The sequence below is a fragment of the Stigmatopora nigra genome, chromosome 17 (genome assembly GCF_051989575.1).
Source record: "Stigmatopora nigra isolate UIUO_SnigA chromosome 17, RoL_Snig_1.1, whole genome shotgun sequence".
NCBI classification, from domain to species: Eukaryota; Metazoa; Chordata; class Actinopteri; order Syngnathiformes; family Syngnathidae; genus Stigmatopora; species Stigmatopora nigra.
Window position 1 is genome coordinate 6,779,165 of NC_135524.1, and position 24,725 is coordinate 6,803,889.

General features: G+C 40.3%; 3 protein-coding genes across 6 annotated transcripts in view; 2 read left to right on the plus strand and 1 right to left on the minus strand.

Annotated features, from left to right (window-relative positions):
- Window positions 1-9,761, plus strand: part of wdr70 (WD repeat domain 70) — a 30,886-nt gene extending 21,125 nt beyond the window's left edge. The window contains exons 19-21 of one of the 2 annotated variants that reach the window (XM_077736896.1): window positions 5,971-6,150; window positions 8,570-8,841; window positions 9,031-9,761. The gene's annotated coding sequence lies outside the window, so the exon portion shown is untranslated. The remainder of the gene's footprint in view (window positions 1-5,970; window positions 6,151-8,569; window positions 8,842-9,030) is intronic. The other variant, XM_077736898.1, reaches the window with a different exon arrangement.
- gdnfa (glial cell derived neurotrophic factor a) lies at window positions 1-11,195 on the minus strand. Its single transcript, XM_077736901.1, has 3 exons — window positions 10,827-11,195; window positions 8,542-8,772; window positions 1-4,107 (listed from the first exon to the last, which is right to left on the minus strand). The coding sequence occupies exons 2-3, from the start codon at window positions 8,747-8,749 to the stop codon at window positions 3,557-3,559; spliced, it is 759 nt and encodes a 252-aa protein (XP_077593027.1). The 5' UTR covers window positions 8,750-8,772; window positions 10,827-11,195; the 3' UTR covers window positions 1-3,556.
- The window catches only part of opn4xa (opsin 4xa), a 20,063-nt gene continuing 5,602 nt past the window's right edge, over window positions 10,265-24,725 (plus strand). For 2 of the 3 annotated variants that reach the window (XR_013329351.1, XM_077736899.1), the window contains exons 1-5: window positions 10,265-11,395; window positions 17,375-17,440; window positions 22,335-22,431; window positions 22,542-22,729; window positions 23,140-23,231. The gene's annotated coding sequence lies outside the window, so the exon portion shown is untranslated. The remainder of the gene's footprint in view (window positions 11,396-17,374; window positions 17,441-22,334; window positions 22,432-22,541; window positions 22,730-23,139; window positions 23,232-24,725) is intronic. The other variant, XM_077736900.1, reaches the window with a different exon arrangement.

Sequence of the window (24,725 nt, forward strand, 5' to 3'; positions counted from 1 at the left end):
TGTACAAAAATAAAGTTTGCAGAGAGCTTTGGTTCTGGTACACAAAACGACAGAAAGCGAATCCGTAACACTTCACTTGTTATATTTCCATTCCTGGCCTCCTTTATGATGATTTGCTCCCCCATTCGTATTGGATTCCCAAATTCCGTACTTAAGAGCCTTTAAATATACATACAAAATACAATGTTTTCTTCCACAACATAGACATAATACTGTACATAGACTCTGACAATCGCAACCCGACAGCCATAGTGACAAAACCTTCACTGTATAATCGATTAATCTAAAAACCAGCAAGGAAACGCAGGTCAAATTTGAGCTTGTGTTATCTAAAGCACAGGTACCCAAACAGTGATTTGCAATTAATTGTAATGATATTTTTTAAAAGGGCAATTCTAAACATTCTGTTGCAATCCTGAACACTGACCTTGGAACTATGGTTTTGAAGATCTTGCTCTCGGTTTGGTGTCGACTGCCAAAAGTCTTGGTCTTTTTCCTGTCACTGATTAGCCAGACTCCATTCTTTTTTTTTTAAGTACCAGGGATTAATTAACTTGACTCTGAGCACAAGTATTAGGAAAAGCAACTTCAATTCATGTTCTAAACACGCCAAAACCCCTGTAATGACTAACTCTTCTAGTGTTGTCACTTGGGCTGTTTAGAAAAGCAGGCATTTTTATCCCAATACTCAGTCGTCATCAGGGGAAGAAAATAAGACTGAGCATGTTAAGGTCACATAAGCTGGAGTCTCCCATGTTTATTATATGAAACTGAGTGCATTTTTCTTTATTGCTTACTTAGGATTTTTTTGACACACAGAACAAACACAACCCTTAGTTTTCTCTTCATCATTAGAAATTTTGTCTGTTACTCTAGCTCGCCACAGCGAGGAAATAGCGTGGGCAGAATTATAAAGATAAGTAAAATTATATTAATCCATAACAATATTTAAAACATGTTTTGAGGATAAAGAAAGAGAGAGGGTAAGAAATGCATACTACAGTGCAAAGAGGAACTGAAATGTTTTCATTATGTGCTTGTTATGGAAATATTACCAATTGGATCATTTTAATTTTAATTCATCATTGATAACGAAATCGATTTTATATACTTCAACATGGAGAAAGTAGTGCTACTATTAAACATGACTTTATATGAATATTGGGAGGGGATGTATGTAAACCTGGGGTCAGAAAGTGTGATAGGGCAAGGTGCAGTGAATGTGTATAGTGGAGAAATCCCCTGTGAACTTTAATGAGTCGACATCCTACTTTCAGCTATGCGAACGCTTAGGCCGACACCAATAATTTTACATGTCTAATGACTCCTAGTCATGCGTGAACCTACAAAGACACGTCGCAGCACCTAAAAGTCATGTTCTCAGTTAGATCTGCTCTCAGGCAAGTCTCAGTCTCAGATACCACAACAATATGCTGTATTTTTTTTTTTTTTACCAAAACAATGGCCCATTTTTGTCAAGCATTGAACTCTTGCATGACTCGGGGATACACAATTGTTGTTTCATTCACATTGGACAAAATGACTTATCTACTATGCCCAAATAGTTTGAGAACCCCCTTGTTTTAGGAATATGCTCATGGGGGGCCTTGTGAAAAGTCTCCAAAGTTGTCATCTGTTAAAAACTTGGACAAAACAAGCAAGATGATCCAGTTGATGAGGTATACTGTGATAAAAGTGAGCTTTTTCCTCTTGTGTTTGGCCTAAAGTCATCCAGGCTGTGGCTTTGTGTGTGTCGAGGGAAGGATTACATGTTGTAAAGCTGCCTCACTTTTCGTCGGGTACACCCAGATACCTTGGTCCCTAATCTCGGGAGACGTCAAGACCCTCCCAGAAGACTCTTTTGTTCTACTTGAAGTGCTTACCTCTAACGCTCTGATCTGGGATGTTGATATTTCCTCAATCCAACTTGTTGTCGCGTGTAGAAAACATGCAGGGACCCCTCCCCTCATTCCATCATATTGCAAGGGTTTAGCTTTTGCAGGAACGGAACTTTGACAAGCATACAGTAGCAAGCATCTTCCTTAAATTGCCTTAGCCGGCCAGTAAGAGATGTTTTCCTAAGTCTCCAGGGGATCACTTTCAAATCCTTTTTCGGAATGGGGGTTTAGGGGGGTAAAATACCCCCTTTGGGCAAGTGAGAGAGCCTGAATGGCCGAGTCACTGATTGGGGGGTGGCTCCTTCAACGTATGCATTCATCTGAGTCCTCGAATCTCCTTCTTGTAAACATGCCAGTGGTGCAATTGCCATATGTTTCTGCTTGGTCAAATGATATCAACACCAAAAGCCACCAAGCAACTGAATGACTGTTTCTGACCTTTGTCTCGTGTTCGCAGCCTCTTTACCACAAAGTACCCACAAAATTGTTGGGAGAGAGATGGAATAATGCCCAGATAAAAACAGGAAATTAGCCATTAGTGTCTACCCATCCTCCACTACTCTATAAACAGAACAGAGACAGGGAGGAACGACAGACATTTTGTGATAGTCTGACTGTGACAGACAGAAACATCTGGAACTTTGGCGTCAAAAGCCACTGTCAGGCAAACTTCCAACGTTGAGACGGACAAAATTCGGCGGCTTTGTTTTCTCTCGTTGACTTCCTTTTTTTGGCTTATTTTATTTCTGAATTTTCCCTTTCATAAAAATGGCACATCAGACACATTATAGGAGAAAATGGGATAATGCCCAGAAAAACTACAACTAAAACCTACTGTCAATTGCCGTTCACATAGAATGGAAAAATTAGGAGAAAAGTTCTTTAAAGTATGAAAAAGACTAGATGTTTTTGCCTTGTCACGTTACAGAAAGTCAGACTAATATCCAAAATGTAGATAAACAATTAACTTCAAGCCCCTTTAAGCAGTTTTGAGAAATTGGCAAGCTTGTCTTTTGGTCCCGAGTCTCGACAGTTTCACTCAATTTGTGCATCAGAGACATAACGGTTAATCAAACTCAAATTTTCCACACGACCTAACAAGCATGGTCTTCAGATTTGCATATCGATTTTGACCAGAAACCGAGACAGGTTAGGTCAAAAAGTGATAAATTCCTGCCTTTGTGCTGAAAGGAGCCTCTTGTCTACACTCGTCCTCATGTAACTTATTTTCTTAAGGATAATTTGGATTGTGGAAGCTTCCGGAATGCCTCTAAACATGTTGACAGTGTCCAGGATAAACCAAGCCTCTCAATAAATAAGAAAGAACAACAACTTGTGTCGCAAAAGAAATAAATAACAATAAGTTAATTTCATCTGAATAAATATACCTCTTACACACAAGCGTATACACACACATGTACATACACATGCACACTTATGACAAATATTTATATACCGAATGTCTAAATATGTCAAACCTAATAAATTCTCATGTCTTCACCAAAAAGAAAAATATATTCCTTAGAGGTTTCCAGATTTTTTTTCCCCCACTTTTTTTTTTTTTTACAAAAGTTATAAAAATGACGTAAAGCAACAATAAATCTTTATCAGCTCTGTTGTTTGAGTTAGTTTTTTTTTTTTTTTAATCTCCACAAACGTCACACACAAGCGCACCTCTTGGCAGAGTGTTTCTTGAGCGTGTGGTAAACCACATTGTCATCCAAGAAGGACAGGTCGTCATCAAAGGCGACCGGTCGGCAACAGGTGCGAGAAGGCGCATCCCTGTCCAGCTTGTTGCCTTGGCTGAGGTTGCTTAGGATCTTGTCATAGTTGGTCTCGGCCTCTGCGCACGGACCACTGCAGTATCGGAAAATCAGCTCCTCCTTGGTCTGATAGCCCAGACCCAGGTCCGTCACATTGAGGTGGACCTCCTTCAGGAGGCAGCCTCGACTTGCACGGGCCGACGTCCTCCGTTCTCCCCGTCCCGCTTTGCCGGCCCCTCGATTGCCGCCACCTCTTCTACGGCCTCGCGTCCTGTCAGTGCCACGCACCCTGCCCTCGCCCCGTGTGTTTGCCACACCCCTGTGCCGTTGCTCCCGTACTCTTGGCCCTCGATTGGATTCCGAGGAGCGTCGCAGTCTGCCGATGGTCGCTTCGATGAAGTCCACGATGTTGTCAAACTGTTCCGGATATTGAGCCGTCACGTCATCTGTAAAAAGCAAAGAACGCGTACATTAACTTTTAACATCATACAGTTGGTCGTTGCAGTTTTAAGTACAGTGTTTACCCTTTTTAACAATATGCACAGTACTTTTCAATCCTATGAAAATACAAAATGACTTAAATGTTTGTTCGTTCATTTTCTGAACCGCTTTGTTGCGGGGCACGAGGCAGAAGTCACCCTCAATCGGTGGCCAGCCAATTGCAGGGCACGGGCAAACACCTTAAAAACAGGCCTTAAATACTTGTGTATTGCACTAAGTCATGTCTACATGTACGGAATTCCTGTAATTAGTTAGTCATAGGCTTATTTAATCATTTCCACTATCTCTACTTTGAGATGTTTGGATAAAGTGATCACTTTAAAACTGAGCCTTGGTATTTTCACAGCAACTACATTCAAAATCTACCTGAGAAAACTCAACTATCTTTTGTGACCACAAAAGCCACATCAAAAGTGAGAAATCTGATGCACAAATGTGTTGACTGTAAATGTTCTCACTCAGTTTCCATCCAAAAATCTGTCAGGATGCTTGGAGCGTGTCGCTGCGAAAAAAGTTTTTGTTAGAGTGCCTCATACGCCGGCAGAAATGGAGACGAGGGGATGAGTGAAGGTGTGTTTAATGGTGTTAGGATATTGAGTGGAGGTTTCTTGGAAACAGACCTTGGATTGGATCGCTGCATTTCAAATTTGAACAACTCCTACTCTGAAGAAGACTGAAGCTTCCCATGTGCTCCAGCTGCTTCCTATCTCCTAACACAACGCGAAACCGAGCACGCGTATTAGCCCTCGCCGTAACACCACCGCAGGACAGCTGCCGTTGTTTTATTTGCTGCCCTCTTCAAAGCCCCCGACGCCAAGAACTGATGTATTTTTACGTGAATTATTTAGAGGAAAGATGACGATTGACCATCTGCTGACAGGGAACAGGTCCAAACAGCTTTTTGGCGCCCTCCACACCGCGAGATTCCATTACTCTCCAATAACATGACTATCTGCGCCTACTCCTCTCGATTGTATGCGGCGGCGTTCTCCGTCAAAACCTATAGTCCAACTCCTATTACATTCCTGCCGTGTCTCATCAAGTCAGTTTTATTTATATAGCGTGAGCTCACAACTGAAGTTTACGTTGAGACATATGGATTGGGTCCAGAATCGTGTTCTTCATACATTACAGAAAAGTACTTTAACCCCACGTGGGTGCAAACATAGCAAACAAAGGCAAGGAAAAAAGTCCCACTAACAGAACAAGGTTCTGTGTGGCGACCGTCTGCCTCGGGGGTGAAATGGTAGAAGGACGACAGAACAATGGACACTACAACAACCATATCAACAATGGTAATCCCATGATGACAGGTGTAGGTGTCTGGCAGGTGGCATTTTGGTTAGGACTCATTATCTGCAACATGTTGTGCGGCACCTGATCTCTCTGAACTCTACAGCTGATTGGATCAAAGTGAAAGAGGGTGTTTGTTTTGTTTTTAATTGAGATTATACTGCTAAACCAAGGAATACCCCCCCTGGAAATAGCTGCGTTAACATGCAAGTGTTTTGGCACTTCTGATTGAATATCTGTAGTCAACTGTTTACACTAGGGGTCTTCAAACTGGTCCTCAAGGACCACTGTGGGTTGTTTCTTTGTCGGGCCAATCAAGCTGAGAGGTTTTTATCAAATATCTGTTCACTCATGACAGGTTTTATTAAATAGTTAAGCAAACGTATCATTTCATATTTGGTTTATTCTGACTTATTCTGTACGTCAGTCAGACGGGTATGTATATATGTAAAATCTTGACTTTTTGGCTATTGTTTTTTGTGTTTAATTGAAACTTTCATTCATTCATCTTCCAGACCGCCCATCTTCGAAAGGGTTGCAGGGGTTGCTGGAGCCTAACCCAGCTGTCTTCTAGCAAAAGGCAAACTACACCCTAGACTGGTCGCCAGTCAGTTGTAGGGCGCACAGAGACAAACAACCATCCACACTCCCAATCATACCACCACCAGCAGGAGTTGAGCCCACACCAAAGTCAGGTGAGTCAACCTCTACACCACGAGATAGCTTTAATTGATTACTTAAATATCTCATTTTATCAGTTGTTATGACTTTGACTTGTCCCAAAAGACCAAAAGGCCGTTTTCAATTCTATCCAAAATGTTTTTGAAATTTGAGTCAATAGTCACTAGCTTAATATTGGAACAAATTCAAATAAGTTAAGGCAAAAGCATCCTTCATTCTGTTATCCACAACCTTTCAACGTCTGACAGGGATCTGTCTTTCTCCTTAAACTAACATGACAAGTATAGCAAGTGGGACCCAGTGGAGTGAATACTGTAAAGTGGGTCACTTATGGTGCTAATGCAGCCAATATACTGACAGGCAGGGCGCACCTGCCACCAGTCAGCACACTGCAACCAGTTGCGTAAGTTGTGCTTACATTTGGACATTGTGTTTTTCCACTCCTAGAAAGAGACACTGCTGCTTTCATTCTAAAGTTTCCCAAAAGTCACTCCATACCACTGTCCATTGTCACTTTTTTTGTATCAAATAATGTAAGTTTGCCAGGGACATATCCTGTAGTGACAGGCAGAAAACAAAAATGCTTTAGTGTGCTGTACCAAGAATTCAACTAGTAGCACGGTCACTTGCAAAATATTCCACTGAGCCTTAAGACATCTGGTACAATTTTTATACCCAATTTCAACAGTCTAAAATGTTATGATTATGCCTCACACAAAAAAAGTATTTAACTAAAATGAAAATGATAGCTGTTGAGGTCATCTAGTATATTAAGTCCCATTTCTGCATCACTATTTTCTCTGTTCTTTCGTTTTTCAACACTTTTCTGTCCAGCTGCACTCTCTGAATGAACAACAATACAAACAACCACAATGGGAGTACAACAAACTCCCATGTGGCACGTTAAAATTGGCCCAGCTTTTAGAAATGCTCAGATTGACCATTATGGAACTGCTAAAAACAAACTCAAACTATTTTTTTAAAGAAAGAGCTGACAACAAACTGACTACTACAAGAAAAATATCGCATAGCGCTAAAATGAAAAGTTCTTCAGTCAATGTACAACAGTAGTGTATTTACTCTTTGTTACATTCTTGTTCTGTAGCTTAGTTAAGATTCCAAAACATGTTTACACCAAGAGAGCAGCGTTAAAGGGTTGAAGTCAGCCCAACAAAAAGATGAAGAGCCAGTTAAAACCCAGATCTGAATGTTCCATCCCCTATGCACTTTTGTGGACCCTTATCCTGCCTCCTGGGTAAAGAGGCTCCAAACAAATGACAATTCCCGGCCCACAGTGGCTGTTAAATGCACACGAAATTAAAATACTTCAAACTTTCCACTCTGAACCGAACTCCGCAGAGGCAGTGGTGAATGTAAACAGCGGAAGAGAGGCTGAGTGTTTGGCAGGCGTCCTCCGCGCTCCTGGTTTGGTTCATGAGACGAGCCTGTTTTGACATGAAGGTGATGTAACGCGTAATAAACACAAAGTGACATACCTGCCGCCCGATAAGCTTCCCGTCTGACGGCCTCATTCGTGTATTGCTCTCTAACCACTGATAATAGAGGGGAATCCTGACCCCTTGGCCTTGGGACTAACTGCAGTCTATGTGTCTTGTTGACTCATTGGATCATTTGGAAATGACAGCAACAAGTGAAAGTGAGAGCAACTTGGGGCCAAAGTATCTCTTATTCTGAATAACTTGATAGGAAGCCATCTACCATGTTTGTTTGTTTAGAGGCGTGGTTGCCAAAGTCACGGATGCATCAAGTATGAACAAAGTGAACGTGCTACTGCAGAAGCAACACCCATGTAGATCATAATATTGTTAGGGCAATTATATGTGAATGGATGACATTTCATTTCTCCTAATGGGAATTGCAACAAAGTATTTTGCATTGATAAATACTTTGCACAGCTTTCTTTCACTTGAACATAATTGCTACTAGGTTTCGCCTGTCCCTTTAAGTTTGGTGGCTTTTTGTAGGGTAGGATTACACAAGTGAACTTCTGCTAAAGGTTATCGATTCGTGAGTCAGCACCAGGGGCGGAGCTTTGATGGGTTCTTGCCTAGTTATATGTACTCATTATTTTTATTTATTCATTCAAGCTTGGCAGTGTTGTTAACAACAGTCATTACAACAATTTATTCATCTTTGCTTGGAGTTTGTGTTAAAATATCTCTGCTAGCATTGACTCCCACCCCCAGTCATCTGGAGGGGGGGCCCGTGTCGTCTGAATGGAATCCGTCAGTGATAATTCACCAACACCCCCGCTCAACTCAAGGGGCCCGTTGTTACTCATCGCACCCGGACCCTGTTCACATTAGTTCCGGCACTGATCAGCACGTTACTTTGTGGTTACAGACAATCGGACCGATAGATCCGCACAAATATTGAGAGCTTACATTGATTCTCCATGGCGATTTCCTGTAGGTTGCTCTCTGCACTTTGCATCAAAAAGTTACCCTGCCTTTTGGTGGATTGGTGTGAAGAATCAGAGTGTCTGGAAGAGGAGAAGCTCTTCTTGGCTGGCTTCATGCTTGGGTAGAGAGGCCTGGTGGCGACGGAGCTCAGGAGCAACAAACACATGGCCACCACATCCCATAACTTCATTTTAGACTCAGTTCCTAAGAGAGCTGGAAGATAAAAAAGTGATAGAACTGTAAAAGGACTCAACGGCCAAGAGATCCCTACACGTCATAGAGGTACTGCACTGAGAGAAATTGGTAAAAAAAAGTGCTGATTTATGGCTACAAAACAGTTATGATGCATTCATTTGCTGCCATTCCTCCCGTTTCTAATGGATTGGAGGTATATTGCCATCATTGGGAACCAATGTGCTTGGTGTCCTTCAAGATGCTTAACACTACAGTCCTCACCCTTCTCTCCCACAGAGTCCACCAACTTCTCCATCAGAGAAACACACCAACTGAGCCAATGCATGTCTCTATTGTCTACATCGACCTCCCACAAGGCACCCCATAAATCACAGCACTTGCTACTACTGACAGGAATATCGTGTACAACATGTCCCTGCTCACATCAAAAGCCCTACACCTCCTTAGGACATGAAGATCTGACAGATCACCAATCCAGCTGACGCTCGAGATGGACCCAGAGGTACAGCAGTGTTCAAAATAACTTTTATTTCCAAGTGTTAAACATGTCGCTGGTAGGTGTGGTATGTTGTCAGACAAGCAACAAAAAAACTGCCTCCTACCAGCTCCTCTACTTGTACATCTGTCCTACAGACTGTCCATCTGGTTTCGACTGACTCTTTGCTCCATAACTTGGCTGCTGTGTCTGTAGTAAAAACATTGGAAAAACTGCGCTTTGTCTCCCGATTGCCCCAACCGGATCTGACCACTACCGTCATTCAGGTGAATGTAATGTGTACAAGTGAGTGTTTAAAAAACTATTTTCTTTCAGTATCATAGCATTTGGAACTGGAATATAAACAAAACATATCTAAAAGGTTTGTATTTATGTTGCCCTATTTGACTTTGTTTGTTATTTTACTCATGTATTTTACTGTAGTATTTTTATAGTACTGATATGAAGGTAGTATAGTGATGCAGGTACTTGGTATCATGACCACACTTGTCCAATTACTTTTGTTTTGGTCTGTCAATGATTTATGATGTGAGCTTAGCCGTGTCAATTGTGATCCAGCGAGTAATACATAACTTAAAAAAAATGTTGCTGCTTACCTTTGAGAGTATCTTCTCGGACTAGTATGATTGTTTTAATGCTAAGATTATGCAACAGGTTGTCGAGTTACCAACATGTGACATAATTAACCCTAGTCTCCCCCAAAAGTAGTCTTTGATGCCAAACATAATGGGATGTTGTCTGTAAGACGAGATAAGCGTTGGCTGGTTCAAACATTGCAAGTCAGTGTTTTTTTCCCCTGCCAGAGTAATTATATACTTTGAAATATGTTGCATACATGGATATAATAAGGATGGGACATTACTGCATTAATTTAAAAGAGAAAACTAAGTGGAAAAATCAGAAGCTGCTAGACATAAACATGGAGAAAAGATTATTAAATTAAAAAAATAATGTAATACACTAAAGGTTGAGGTCATATGCAAAAATTAACAGATTTATAGAGGGAAATTTACAAACTGAGCGTTCATTTTTAACATGACTTATCCTTGTCAGGGTTTCGGGGTGCTGTATTCTATTCCAGGTGGGTGAAAGGCAAACTACACCCTAGACTGGATGCCAGTCAGTTGTAGGGCACGCATAGAGACGGACAACCATTCACACTCACAAACCACACCTCCTCTGAGTTGGAATCGAACTCATGCTGCTCGAACTGCGGTCAGACGAAAGAACCACTGCACCATCAGGTAATATTACATTTAGATGCCAAAAACACCAAATGTATTTTGTTTTATGAACATGCAGGTTGTATGACTATAACCCCAAAATGAACCGAAAATACCCGGACCTTAGTATTAGGTTTGTTTTTATATTATTGTATTATTGGTGCAGCTTCAAATGTCCATACTTGTATCATTACAATGAAGGCAATAATTCAATACCTGTTGATGTATAATGTTAATAATAATCACATTTTAACCAAACCCCACCCATATCACAGAGAGATACATAAATAGAGCTCCACTATAGATAGATTCCAATTAGGGTGCACACCTGGATGAGTGATGCGTCTTCTCACCTAAAAGATGGCCTATGAAGACCTTCCACTCGCTGCGGTTAAAATCCAAACGTCATGCCTTTTCCTTAAGTGCAGTCGAAAAGAAAAGGAAACATTTCCCAATGTTTATCAGTCGGGGGAGAAACAGGAAAACTCAAGCCCCGCACCGCACATCCAGTACTGGAGCGCACTCTGGACTTGTCCGCCGCGGATCTCTGGCGCTCCGAAGCGGATCCGAAGAAAAAAAAACAACCGCCCCCTCCGCGATGGAACCGACGCCCAAATAGTTGCTAATTCCCGGGTTGGGGGAAGAGCAGCGATGCCCGAGCGCTCTCCATGATCCCCCCCTGGCAAGTTTCTTCCCACGCCTGGGCTTCTCGTCCTCGTCGCGCAGCCGAGCGCCGAGCCGACCACCGCGGACGCTCCAGAGGGTTTTATAGGTCGGAGCGCGCGCGGTGACCGCCCCTCTTTCGTGGGGGGAGGCCCGCGGGGATGACACGCTCCGACATCTACAAGACGCACGCGTGCTAGAAACGCACGTGCTGTGGAGATGGATGTAAACAAGTGCGGATCTGTGGCCAAGTTCACAGGTAAGTTGCCTAGGTAATCAAAATGTTATTTTATTGTTTATTATTATTATATTTAGGGTGGCCCAGCGGCTGGGTGGCCTCACGGCTCTGGGGTCCTGGGTTCAAATCCAGGTTGGGCCACCTGTGTGGAGTTTGGATGTTCCACCCGGGCCTTGGTGGGTTTCCTCCAGGTACTCTGGTTTCCTCCCATATTCCAAAAACATGGGTAGTAGGATGATTGGACACTCTAAATTGCCCTTATGTATGAGTGTGAGCATGAATGGTTGTTTGTCTCCTTGTGGGAATGGAATTACTTACAAGTGACAACCCTTATAACACTTTACTGATACAGTTGTGAAACTCTTCTTTGTGGGTATAATGTTAGTGAGTGTTTGTGTGTGTGTGTGTCACTATTTCCACACTATAGTCACCCAGTGATGACAGTTGAATATGTGAAGATCAATACACACTGTATTCCGTAAAACTGTGTTTTTTTTATCCAACGAACCCTCACACACACATGACGACTGACTATGCCCCTGCCCCCACCGGGGCCCCCCTGTTTAGAGTGCAGGAGATTATGGCACACATCCCTATGTCCTTGGATTTGGATGTCAGCGTGTGGAATGTGATCTGGGCATGATTGGAACCTCTTCATTGGCATCAAGTTCCCATTCTGCTTGGCTTCTCGCTGTTGACTAAATGTAATGTTTAAGGTTATGTAAATATACAGCTTCCAAAACAATATGCATGCCAACTGGACACCTAAATTTCAGGGCAACAGTTCCTCAAATTTCAGTGCTTGGGGTGCAATAAATCATGCCGTTTCATTTTAACAAGCGCACAGAGGGACGGGCACACCAATAAAATAACTTGCCTTGGCATCAGCTTAACTATCCTAACGTATCTTTTGAACCGCCCAATTAAGCGGTTTAACATGACTGACATCAGATCTTTTTTTTTAAGAAGGCAATGGACTATTTATAGTGTAGTGGTACCTCCTATATACGAAATATTTAGGTTGGGAAAAGCCTCGATGCAAACCATTGGCACACTGTTGGCAAACAGACCTGAAATCATAGTAGCATTTTATAATTTTTTGTTTTGTTGCTAGAACTGGACAATTGAATGTCCAACAAGATAGAAAAACATTTTTCCTCACTGTTGAAAACCCACACAAATGCATGTGTGAATGATTTTCTACATTTACACTGCTGTCCACGCTCAAAATTTTTAATGTTAGGCTCCACTTCACTAATGAGGCCAAAAGAAAATAAGAAATTACGCCCATGTCCTTGAGATGCAAGTCCCTGGGATTTCCCAATAAATTCCACCATAAAACATCTCGCTCAGCGAGTTTTGTGAATCCAACATCGACATGTGCAAAACAAATAGGTTCGCCAGCCAAAAATAATGTGACTCCCCTGCCGCCGGGTTGAGCCTTCCTGTCAATGCATGTTTTTATTTACGGTAAACTGACGTGCCAAACCCTCGTCACAAAGGTCTGCAGCGTGCTGTGCCAAGTGCTCATCGTACAAATTCCTCACTGTCAAGTTCTCACACGGCCACTTCCAACCAGATAATAGTGCTCATTTTCCTCTTGCTAATGATTCATTCACCCTGCAGAACTTCTTCGACTTTCTAACCATATGTTAATAAGACTGGGTAGAGCAAGATTGGCGGTGTTGTTAAAACTCATTTTTTGTTGCAGGCAACTAGTTGGCCCAAATAAATCAGATACAAAATGGACAGATTTTCTTATAAACGATAGGCCATTAAAAGACATCTAAAGGCACATTTGTTTCTTTTCAGATGAGGTCAGTAAGTCTCTATGCAAAAGAGTCCTTTGTCATCATTTAGATTTTAGTCAGACAACGATTGCCTTTTAGAGGAAATTGTGTCAAAGTGCCTAGTTTTCTGTATACCGGAGGTTCTCACTTGTATTGCGCACGGGTGAGTCACAAATCAAGGGGAACTTCTTGATGACTACTTCAAACAGAGAGTCTCTTTGTATAACTCCTAAAAATAGCCAGAAACATGGAAGTCAGAAGCACCGTCACACCATGAATGTCTTCCGAAGTTCTTTTTTGCATCTTCAAATGTTGTTCAATTTTCTCATCCATTCATTCTTCTTTGGGGCTATTGTTGTGGCCCATCCCTTTCTGGTCGCAGTGTACTCATCTTCTTCACACGCCATGTTATGAAGATCAAATAATGGTTTCTTTAACATGATGGTTGAATGAGTTCACTGTCCTCAAATGGCCTGAGCAGTCAACAGTTTGCAATCGAGTACAGTTGAGATGTGGTGGAATGAGAATTTTGCATCGTGGCTGTGTAGCTTGCAAATCTGCAGCAACTGCGCAAGGGTATTGTGTCAGTGTGGAATGTTTCCAGCGCCTTGTTGAATCGGCACCTTGAAAAACTAAAGCAGTTTTGAAGGCAATAGAGTTATTGGTACTGGAAAAGTGTACCTAATAAAGTGGCCAAGGAGTGGATATTGCATGGTGATTTATATTTAAATTCCTGGTTTGCAACCGTTTTGAACAGAATACATATTCTAAAACAGTCCTTTTATAAATACGATGGATTATTTGATTTAGCTTGTAAGTGGATTCCGGAAGTGTGAGTTTGCATGGCGAGTTGTGTCACTAGGCATGCACAGAAGAAGCGCAGGAAGTCCAGTCAGCTGCTCCATTATTAGGACATGTCATAGTTGAGACGTGGCACCGTGCCAGGGGCCTGAGCCATTGTGGAACTCAGGTCGGCGCCGCGCTTCCATCTGTTTCAATCATAGCTCAGACCTTTCAGCCAGGGCGTCTCGCAAAAGTACACACATGCATGTGTGTGCGTGTGAGTGTGTAAATGAGATCACTTGGTGCTATCAAAGTTCAGGCAGGACTATGGCAGGGTTAAAAATAGTGGAGAGGAAGTAATGTTCACACGTCGATACTAAAAGCGTTGAGGGGGGGATTTAAAAGGGTGTAGAACCTATGTGCCCCTCTGCATGAAACCCCAGTGTCCATTGCACATTTTGAGCTTTATATCGGTCGCGTCTTTGATTTTCAAAATGGAAGATACAACTATAACAACAGGCCGGTTATCCTTTTTGTGTTGCCTACTTGACGTCTCTAAACTTATGGTCGACCCGACAAGAAAGTAGTTGTGATCATAAATATTGGAATGGTTAATCATTCACAACTTCAGCCCCGGAAAAAAATATATATATATTTACGTACCCTGCACAGCAGAGAATTCTACCCAAACAAAATTGTTTTAAAAAAGAATAAAATTAAATTGTCTGATATGGCAAAATCATGATAATTAGGCCCGATTAACAGCATGTGCCTAACCCATTTTAGAAGAGTGCATTTAGTGTGAGTGCATGAGGTCTTAACGGCGTGTGAAGAACTCTAAATTGGTCAAGGGTAAATTATCACCCCAGCAATAACTGCAACTCCACTCATCTCCCACACGGAGCAATTGCTTTCCTTTAGTTGCAAGAGAAATTACTGCATCATAATAGAAATTTGCTCGACAAAGCAGATAAGGAGTCCTAATGCAACTGTACCAACAATAAATGGAACCAATCCGTTTATGCCAAATACACCACTTATTTGCCACCTTAAAGAAAATATAAAGTTGAAGAACAAACATTAGATTAATACGATTTGGAATGAAATCATTGCGATACAAATCGAGTCTACTGTTATAATAATGTTGTATGGAGAATGAAAATAAAGGTGAGTCAAATAACCTCAGTGTTAGCCTTGAACTTTGCTTTCTGAACACGGCGTTACAAGCACGACTTCCACTAACAGGCAGAGCGGAGATGATTGGACTTAATGTTAAAATAATCTAATCAGTTGGCTCAAGATCAGAGGTCATGGGAAACACCACTTCCAAGGTCAAAGAAATGAGTGATAGCTACTGGTTGTATAAGTGCATCCAGGGATTAAGCGTTAAGCCTTAAACAGCTGATCACATACAAGCCAATTAAACGTCATAACCTTTGTTTGATGTTGCTTTGTGTTAATACCAATAACTTCCTGGAAGGTGCTAAACTTGGCAAACGTGGGCGTGAGAGTAAAAGTGAAGGGAATACCGTCTTGCGTCAAAGGGTGTTTTTTTGTTTTTCCTTCCTCATGGCGGGTTATCGTCAAATGAGAATGTAGGCATGGTTGATGTTTGGGTATCACTAAGGCGTCGGGTGCTACGGGCTGGCCTAAAAATGCCGTGAGTCACTTGGGGCGGAAGGACGGATAGTGGCTTTCACTAGCTGTTATGAGTCCTCCTGATCGTTGAAGAATCATGAGACATGCATGGAGGTCGTAGGTCCCGCTTTTAGAGTGTCGGATGTTGAACGGCTGCGGGCGAATTGTCATAGCGCTCTGTCTTTGGAAAATGTTGCTGAAACATATTTGAAAGGTTGAATGCTTCTGCAATAGTACAGTTTTTCGCCATTGTCATTGAGATCCAAGGAGCTTTGTCAGGCTTTTTATGTTTTAAAACCTGAAGTACAGCTGTCTTTGGGAGTTGGCTTTAGGTTAGGATGCGGCAGATTCAGGTTACTGACCGTTGACATACGCCGGTTTGTGTGTGGAAGAGCTTTTTTGACAAGCTGAAACAACTGTCAACCAACAACAACCTGCCTTGTTTATAGATGGGGAAAGACTACTATATTTTTGGGATTTTGTTAAAGGATAAAGGTTGCATTGTTGGTCGGGTAATTATTTTTACTTGATCAGAAATCCAGAATATACACACGTTAAAGTAACAATAATAAAATAGTCATCTATGTTTTACACTTTGAAAAAAGTGAAACTTATAGTCCATAGAATACAGTACAGTAGGCAGCTGTCAGGATATATTTTTTTATTCATTCAGTTTGTGTACTGCTTATCCTTCACAAGGGTCACGGAGGGTGCTGCAGCAATTCCCAGCCAAATATGGGCAACAGTTGAGGAACCCTATGACCACTCTATATTTTTATTTAATCTTTTTAGTTTTTTTTAATATAAGGAAAGTAATTGAGAGCCAACTCTCAGTTCAAATGACAACTTGGTTATTTTAAATATAATTTCCTTTTAATGCAGCATCACCTGAGGAGTTGCTTTTTAGGCTTCTGATAAGATCAGAGTGAAAAATCATGCTTGCCACACCCCACATATAAATATACTAATTGTTGCCCATGGTCTGACATTGGTGTAATGCGTGCAAAATGCCGTCTCAAGCAGGTGTGTACCCTGTTTGAGAAGTCAGCCACATGTCTAGGCAATTCTTCTAGAGATGTTTTTTTTTGCTCTTACAAAAAATCCAAGGGTGCCGAGGGCAAAGCTTTAGAGAAAGAACACTGATCGTATTTCCAACGCATTTCATAATCATTGTAAATGTTGCAAGTGTACAACAAAGGGGTGTCAAAATTGAAACGAGATCGGCCTGTGTGGGAAAAAAAACGCTCCGAGCCATTGGTTTGGGCAGAGAAAAGGTCTGTAAAGCCTCTAGCGCTGACACCCTTTACCCCCCACAACAGATGGGAGCTTTTTGATTTTGACCGCGGGGGCATGTGGAGACTGAAAGCCGTAGAACGCGACCACAAAAAAGCCGGCAGACGCGGCCGGACTGTGAAACACGTCCCACGAGGCATTGCAGGCTTTCACTCACCTGGTCTTTGGAGTATCCTCATGTTACCAGCTTGCAGTGGCCGCCGCCCAGTCTCCCTGTGCACCTTTGTTTTGGGCCTGCAATGGTGGAATTATTCATTGATTGATTAATCCACAGTATTGTAACCAGACTCCAGGACCAAGGAATAATTTGACAATAGAACTGTTGAATGGGTTATATTGCAGGGATAAATGCCAAAGCATATCATCCTATAAATCCCACAATGCATTAGCCAAGACCAAGTTGACCAAGACATGTTGTGACATCTTTTGTCTAATAGCTTGTCTCGCTTAGGATTTGTCTCATTCATGACTTCTCCACTTTTGTGATTGATCTCAGGTTACCAAGACTGTTAATGGACGAAAAAGGACCAGGATATTCTAAAATGGACAACAACAAGACAAAGTAGGTTGTTCAAATTATTTTGGCTTTTTGGTGTGATTTATACTCCAGTGTGATTTATATGTGGAATTATTTTCACATTATTATATTATTTCACATTTTATTTTTGCACAGAAACACAAGAGGACGCTGTAGACCTGTGTTGATAATGTAATGTGGCTGTAGGTGGACTTTTAGCGCTTTTGCCTTCTGGGGCCACCATGGCAAACCCATAGAATCATCAGTAACTTATACAAAAATATGGTAATTACTCTAAAAAGTACTGAGCTTTTTTTGTAATTATATTCAGCCTGTTGTTGCCTCTCCTTTTATTTTAAATTTCTGTCAATAGGACATCTCGTTTGTTTTGGATGTTATCAAATCCTAATCCCCAATGAATGCAACTTGTGCAACTTATACATACATAGTTTTTTTCCCCCTTTCATTGTGAAATTTTTGGCTAGTGCATCTTATAGTCTGAAAAATATGGTGTCAATATCTTCCCAAAACGTATTGGTTTCGACTTGGCCCTTTTGGGTTATGATCAGAAGTTAAATAGATGGCAGTCTCTTTGTCAAGCTTGTTAAATTGAGCGATGCCAGTGCCTTTTCAAAGGGCGCCGAAACCACAGTTGCGCACTACATCATATTGACTTTGAAAAGATGCACCTAAAGACCTCTACCTGAATGGCGCACCTGCGCTACTGTGGTCAGGGACCGCATCAAGTATCTGTCGCCATATGTCTTGTTCAGATTGCCGGCATTAAAGGCCCAGTGACAACTTGCCTGGCTTTAAGAAGAAAGCTTTTGTTGGGTGTTTTACAGTGATAGAAATGAAAGGATTGGTCGTTTTGTGAGGAAACCAGAATACCCAGAGAAAACCCATGCAGGCACTAAGGCAATATGCAAATCCAGAAAAATAAGGCAATGTGCTTACTAGTCATCATGTTGCCCAAGTACTTTAATATAATACTGTGTAGATAAAATATAATTGATATGTGAAGGACGTAGAGTGTTAAACTACTGAAATGATTACATTACTTACCCGAGCATTGTTTGACACAATTTGATAACACTTCTTTAACTACCAGAAAGTCACTGTGCAGTTCATTTATTGCATGTCATATGCTGACACTTACTGGCGACCTTTGGTATCATATCTAATTCAATTACAGTATGTACTACTTATAATGTATGTACAGATAGTTATACATAGAATTCATAGTAATGCTGCATTAATGTCTCTGAGCATATAAAAAAAAATGAAAATAAATTAAAAAGATAGATGAATTACAGTGATAGTGAAAAGTAGGAACACAATGATGAGATCAATTGAGCTCTCTGGATTGTAATTTTTTTGACTTATATATTAATGCTGAATATTTTCGCTTTGTCCTGCAAAGTGTAAATATAAAGTGTAAATCAGCCCTTAATTCTTTCACTCTCATTGACAATTATATATAGCAAATTCATTTTAATTGTCAAGCCTTGCATTTAATGATCATGCAACTGCAAAAGATCTATTTTGACTGGTCGATTACTGACAATTTAGTGTTGAAAGTAAACTTTCATGTGCTTGTAAACAACTGCAATGCTGTCAGATATTTAGCAGTGTTCAATTTGAGCATTTTCTAAAGTGTAACTTTAATTCATGATTCAGTGAGAATTATATAGAGTCGGAAAACATGGATTATTAACACTGTGTGATTTAGGTTTGACTAAATCTGTGCCAGCTCCATAGAGTGTGCACACGGCTTGATTTAATAACCGAATAGCCAATCCTCCATGCCATTAGATGATACACTTCTCCTAATGGTAGACGCCAAATCCACATTGCACCTTGCTCCATCCCGAGGCTAATGTAATTACAGCCTGTTAAAAGTAATCAATGCAACCACGTTAGGAAAGCGCTATGGCAACCATCATCAATTTTCAGCTTGGAGCATTAATATATTATCATTTTATTGCATTAGGTGAGAGGGTTTTTCATTTTATTTTATTTTTGTCAGTGACATTCAAACTTCAGTATTTGAAATATTAACAGCTCATTTAATAGCTAGTATATGCAAAATGTTGGGCCTAGACAATTCATTCGTGGATTGTAAAAATACATATTTGCAGTATTGTGAACTTTGACATGCCCTTAAAAAATCTATATTTTAGTTTTCTTTTTTTTTAAAGCCCTTTAGGAAAAGACAAAGCTGACATAGGCATTAATTGGCCACTTGCCAGTCTTGTCGCGAGGTAATCCTCTAGTGGCGAAAGAAAACATGGATTTTTATCGAGCGACTTCCTTCACTGGCTACTTGCATCATCTTCTCACTTGCTTGATCTGCCAGACTACTTGATGATATAGTATGACGACTTTTCCACACTTTCAAGGCCCGGTATGGAAACGTAAAGCAGATACACTGGATTTGTCACGAGTTGCACGCACATGAGTAATTTTGAAGCTCTGAACACAATGTTCTTGTTTTACAGAGAACTTGGCAACATACCTAATAACCCAGCTAGAATCAGGGTCAGGAAGGCCACATTCAAACATACACAATGCATTTAATGCTGGGTTGGATGACGTCGATATTATTTATGTTTATTAAATATACACTTAAATATAAATGTGGGTCCTCTACTTATAGCAGGGGTGTGGAACAACACAGTCAGACTTTTTTTTTTACTTTAAAAGTGTTTAAGTTTTTAAAAATGCACTCGTTTTAATATGTTTATCATTTTAAATTGAGAGTAATTTATATACATTTCAAAATATTAGTTGTTTATGGTTCTCTCACTCGCTCTAAAAAGGTTTCCGACTTCTGGTTTATAGTATAAATTTTGGCAGGAAATGTGCCAACATATAAACACCAATTTGAACTGCACAAATGTTAAAACACTAAAATAAAGTAGCATTGAATGAAAATATGAAATATGTCTAGATAACTTATGTGAGTTTAATTTATAAAATCATTTTTGGTTAGACTATGCTTTCCTGATTCATTAGGAAGTACCTGCATAACACATACAAAATATTCTTAAAAATGATAAAGCATTCTTTGTCGAGATTTCTTTCAGACTACAGATTGGCTTTGTATACCCAAATATCAGCTGGTCATCACAACTAGGTTGCTTGGCGACAATGAAAAGCACTCTGCAAATCCAACAAAAAGCTCATTGATTGAAATAAAATGTTGCTCCGAATATGCTGTGATATAATATAGTGTAGTCATGTGGTTTTAACGTGTGCAAGTGTATCGAACCATATGAAAAGAAAGCCCAGTTTCCAATTCAATGCATCTCTTAGATTTTCTTGGAACTGCAGACGATTATTCCAAGAACCGTTCTTAATCAATGATTGGGAAAGGATCAATTTCATATTCTGGTTTATGTTCAAAGATTATACTTAAACTATAATTTCCCACCAATAAATCTTGATCAACAGAAGCTGGTAAACAAATAGAGTTGTTGTTTTGTTTATCATTGGTAAGATCATCCTAACACATACATGACCTCACAAGTGATGGGAAAAAATAGAAAGTGTGTTCCTTTTGAATTTATTGTCTATGAGGTACTGACTAGTATTTTTTAAAAATATAGGCGACCATGCAAATTTCATCAGTGAGCCCAACATGGGTGCCAAAAAAAGTGTTATTTTCCATTTCGATACAGCTGTTGATGATGCACCCTTCATGCAGTGTGCATGTGAAAATATCACTGAATATGGCAGGCAGAAGAAGCTTAAGTTTCACCTACATTCTGTTATAGTTTTCAGCATCAATATTAGATGGATATATTCACTTCAATAGCATAAGGGTGAAAACCTGACATGTTAAAATCAATGTAAGAATGTATAGAATTTATCTTTATTTTATTTAAATTTAAATAGGGAATTTGGTGGTGGGTAGCATGCCTGCTCCACAGTTTTGGGAAAAATCCTGGCTATAGCCTTCCCATTTAGTGTTTACTTGTTCTTGCTGTGGCTTTGTGGGTTTTTTTCTGGGTAGTCCAATTTCCTCCCACATCCCCAATACATTGATGATAGGCTGATTGGACACTGAAAGTTCTTCTTAGGTATGTGTGTGTGTGTGTGGATAATGTATCGATTAATGAACGTACCTCTATGCAGATGGATGAAATTCCATGTAGTTAACTAAACGGGTAGCAATGTCAGATTTTTCTTTCTATTGAGAAAGAACTATACAAGCAGAGTAGACATTAAAAAAAAGAGAAAACGTGAAAGACTTAGAGGTTTTTCATCAGCTGTCTGTTCAGTTGTGCGTGAACCGATTAGGATTGTGGTGCTTTTATGCGAGTGCTTTTCTCAGGATTCTTCTCACACATGAATGAACGAGTGAACAAATCTAATGCTGTGGACAGGTTGTGCCCCTTCCCACCAGAGATTCAACAATTCTCAAAGCACCCAACGAGGTGACGCAACATTCTCAAAGTAACAAAAAAAAATGACTAAGAAGAATATCTGTTTTCATGACAGTCACATTTCATGTGTTGGGATTTGTTTGGTTATTACTATATTTTGTAGGCAAGTATAATTAATATATATATTCTTCATGCAATGCATATTGGAACACAAATAGTGACAAATGGTGGTACATGGTATTAGATTATCTATTCCTCTGAATGTACAAGTAAGTTCTTGTTTTTTATTTGAAAAACCCCCTAAAAACATTTTGGCGAAACAACACCCTTTAATGGCATTTAAAATGTTAGTGTTTAAATTAAAATCGTGAATGTAGTAATATATAAGGCACTCCTACCATCGCCAATTAGTCAATAATGAGCAGACATTGTAGAAATGGTTCAATTATTTGAAATAACTAATCATTTTCTAACTCAATAATACAAAAAACACCCTTCTATACACCAACTTTAATGGAGATGTGTGTATGTGTGTGACCCTCTCACAGGGCCAGCATCAGACGGGTGGAGCAGTAGCAGGTGTCATCGAACATCATCACCAAGCTGTTTAAACCAGCCGGAGCGCTACCGGATCGCCAGTTCACTGTTAGTGCCTTTTTCGCGTTCTTCGCCAATCGTTCTGTCCACCTTATGGCCGACCTATGGCGTCTACTCTGGTTTTTGTCTCTTATGCCCTGTGACCTTCCAACCTACAGACTTCATGGCTTTTGATTTCCCTGCAATGGACTCCAGGACCTCCGAACTGACCCACAGCCGGCTACTCGTGCTTCAGCTCAACTGAATGACCTTGATTTTCCACCCAATCAGTCACCCACTTTAGGTCCCTCAGCCCAAGACCAAGACTTCGTCAAGATGGACTCCAATTGCATTTCCTAGTTTGCTGGTTAGTTTCTTCTAAGGCAATAATTTGATACTTTTTAAAGTTTGAGGATTTAAAAAACTAACAATTTATCTAGCCGTTTATACACAAGATGTTTTGCTTGTGTATTGTATTGTGTTGGTCTCACAAGTCAGTCAGCAGCCTTTATAGCCACATTTTGACATCTGACCAATAGATTAGTCAAGTTATTTCATTTCTTTATTTATACCTTTTAAGATCTACCCACCTCACCACTTCCATAGAAGCCCCCCTTTCCAAGCTAGAGGAAATGTGTGTTGTCGTGCGCCCGGGAGAAAACACACACTGATCAATGCGTTGTGACAAATGCGAGCTGTGTGTGATGGGTTGCCAGCAGGGGGATGGTCAACGTCCTGCTGCTTGTTTTCTGACAGAGTATTTTCATATTCTCTCAGTGTGCAGCAGCCCACCGATGCCTCAGTGTACAACTTGAATCTCCAACTTGGGGAGGGACGCACGCAAAGGATCTTTGTTCACTCAAAGCAAGGTAACATCACTTTTTTATATATATTTTTTGATCATATCATCTTTAAATACTTGGGATCTGTGTCAGTATTGGACTTGCAAGCCTACCAACGCTTTTTTGAAGTATTTGGGACAAATATGAAGTATCATTTTGCTGCCAGAGCCTGAATGTTATTGTGAATTGTACTACATATTTATAGTAAATATTCAAATTTGCCCAATGACAGTCAAATGAGACGTATGCTATGTTTATTTATTTCTCGTGAAAGAAGAAGAGTTGATGCTTGATAAGTGGAAGTAAAATGTTAGTGGGGGTCTGTCTGACGCACAAGCCTTCACTTAGCACAGCAGGGGGCTCCGGGTGACCACGCGATGCTTTAAGCTGTGGTGAGAAGTAACAAAGAACAGCTTCTTTTTAAGTATAAATAATTAGCAATTGGGTGGCCTTTTCTGGGATCTCAGCGCAGTGGCATTGCCACTTTAATGTTGTCCTATTTTACGACCTCAGGGTTAGGCAATAGGTGGAGCAGTGCAATCTACATTGAATTATTTTGACTGCCTTGAATGTCTTTAATTTGATCTGGCTAATGACAGTTGCTTCTAAGTCTGCCAACAAGATCTCAAGTGGGCCGGACCAGTTTATTTTGGGCCATAAACTAGGTAGTAAATTAATGGCCACCATTGATGACGCTAGACGTCCTTTCCAATTTGACCTCAGACAGTTTAAGTGAATTGGATCTCTATTTTGGACACATTCTTGTAATTTTAGGGTACTCACAGGTCACTCTGTAAATTTAGGATCATTTTTTATTGATCTAGGGGGAATTTCCCAGCGACTTAAGTGTGTTGGTCACTTTCTGCAGATTTTTTTGGTCATTCCTGTTGGTTTTGGGAGCCTTTTAAGGTTCCCTGTTAACTCATTGGCTGCCATTGATGACAACTTTGACTGTATTGGGCGGAAAAACAAATGGGATTGTGGATAAGACATTGAGCAATGTGCAATAGTGCATGCATTCAATCACGGAAATCACAAAATTCTAGTATTACAGCCCCATGTGCAAGCATTAAATTTTGTATGTACAGTATGGAATATCTACAAAGTCAGTTACTTATATATTTAGGGTTCTGTATTCTACAGGTAGTTAATCTTGTCCTTGTTGCAGGTGAAAGAAAAAGAGAAATTTGTCTGAAGGAAAGCCAAAGGCAAATTTATTTGCATACCGCAATTCCTCACAAGGAAATTCCAAGTGTAAAAGCTCCAAAAAACAAGAATCAAATAATACATAAAAGTCACCTTAAATCATCAAGACATTTCAGAACAAAAGAAATTGAAACACGAAATAGAAACAACCCACCAAAAATGAGTAAATAGCAAAAATGCCTGACAACTTTAGAGGTATAACAAATCAAGAATGTATTTTAATCCAAGGTCATTAAATGTTTTGTAGACCAGCAGCAAGATTTTATATCTTGTCTATCCTTTGATTCTGCAGAAGCCAGTGTAACAATTTCATAA

Excerpts from the sequence above, each read along its gene's own strand:
- gdnfa (XM_077736901.1), bottom strand. The coding sequence starts at position 8,749 with ATGAAGTTATGGGATGTGGTGGCCATGTGTTTGTTGCTCCTGAGCTCC. Across the intron at positions 4,108-8,541 it reads AATCGCCATGGAGAATCAAT|ATGACGTGACGGCTCAATAT; the intron begins GTAAGCTCTCAA and ends TGCTTTTTACAG.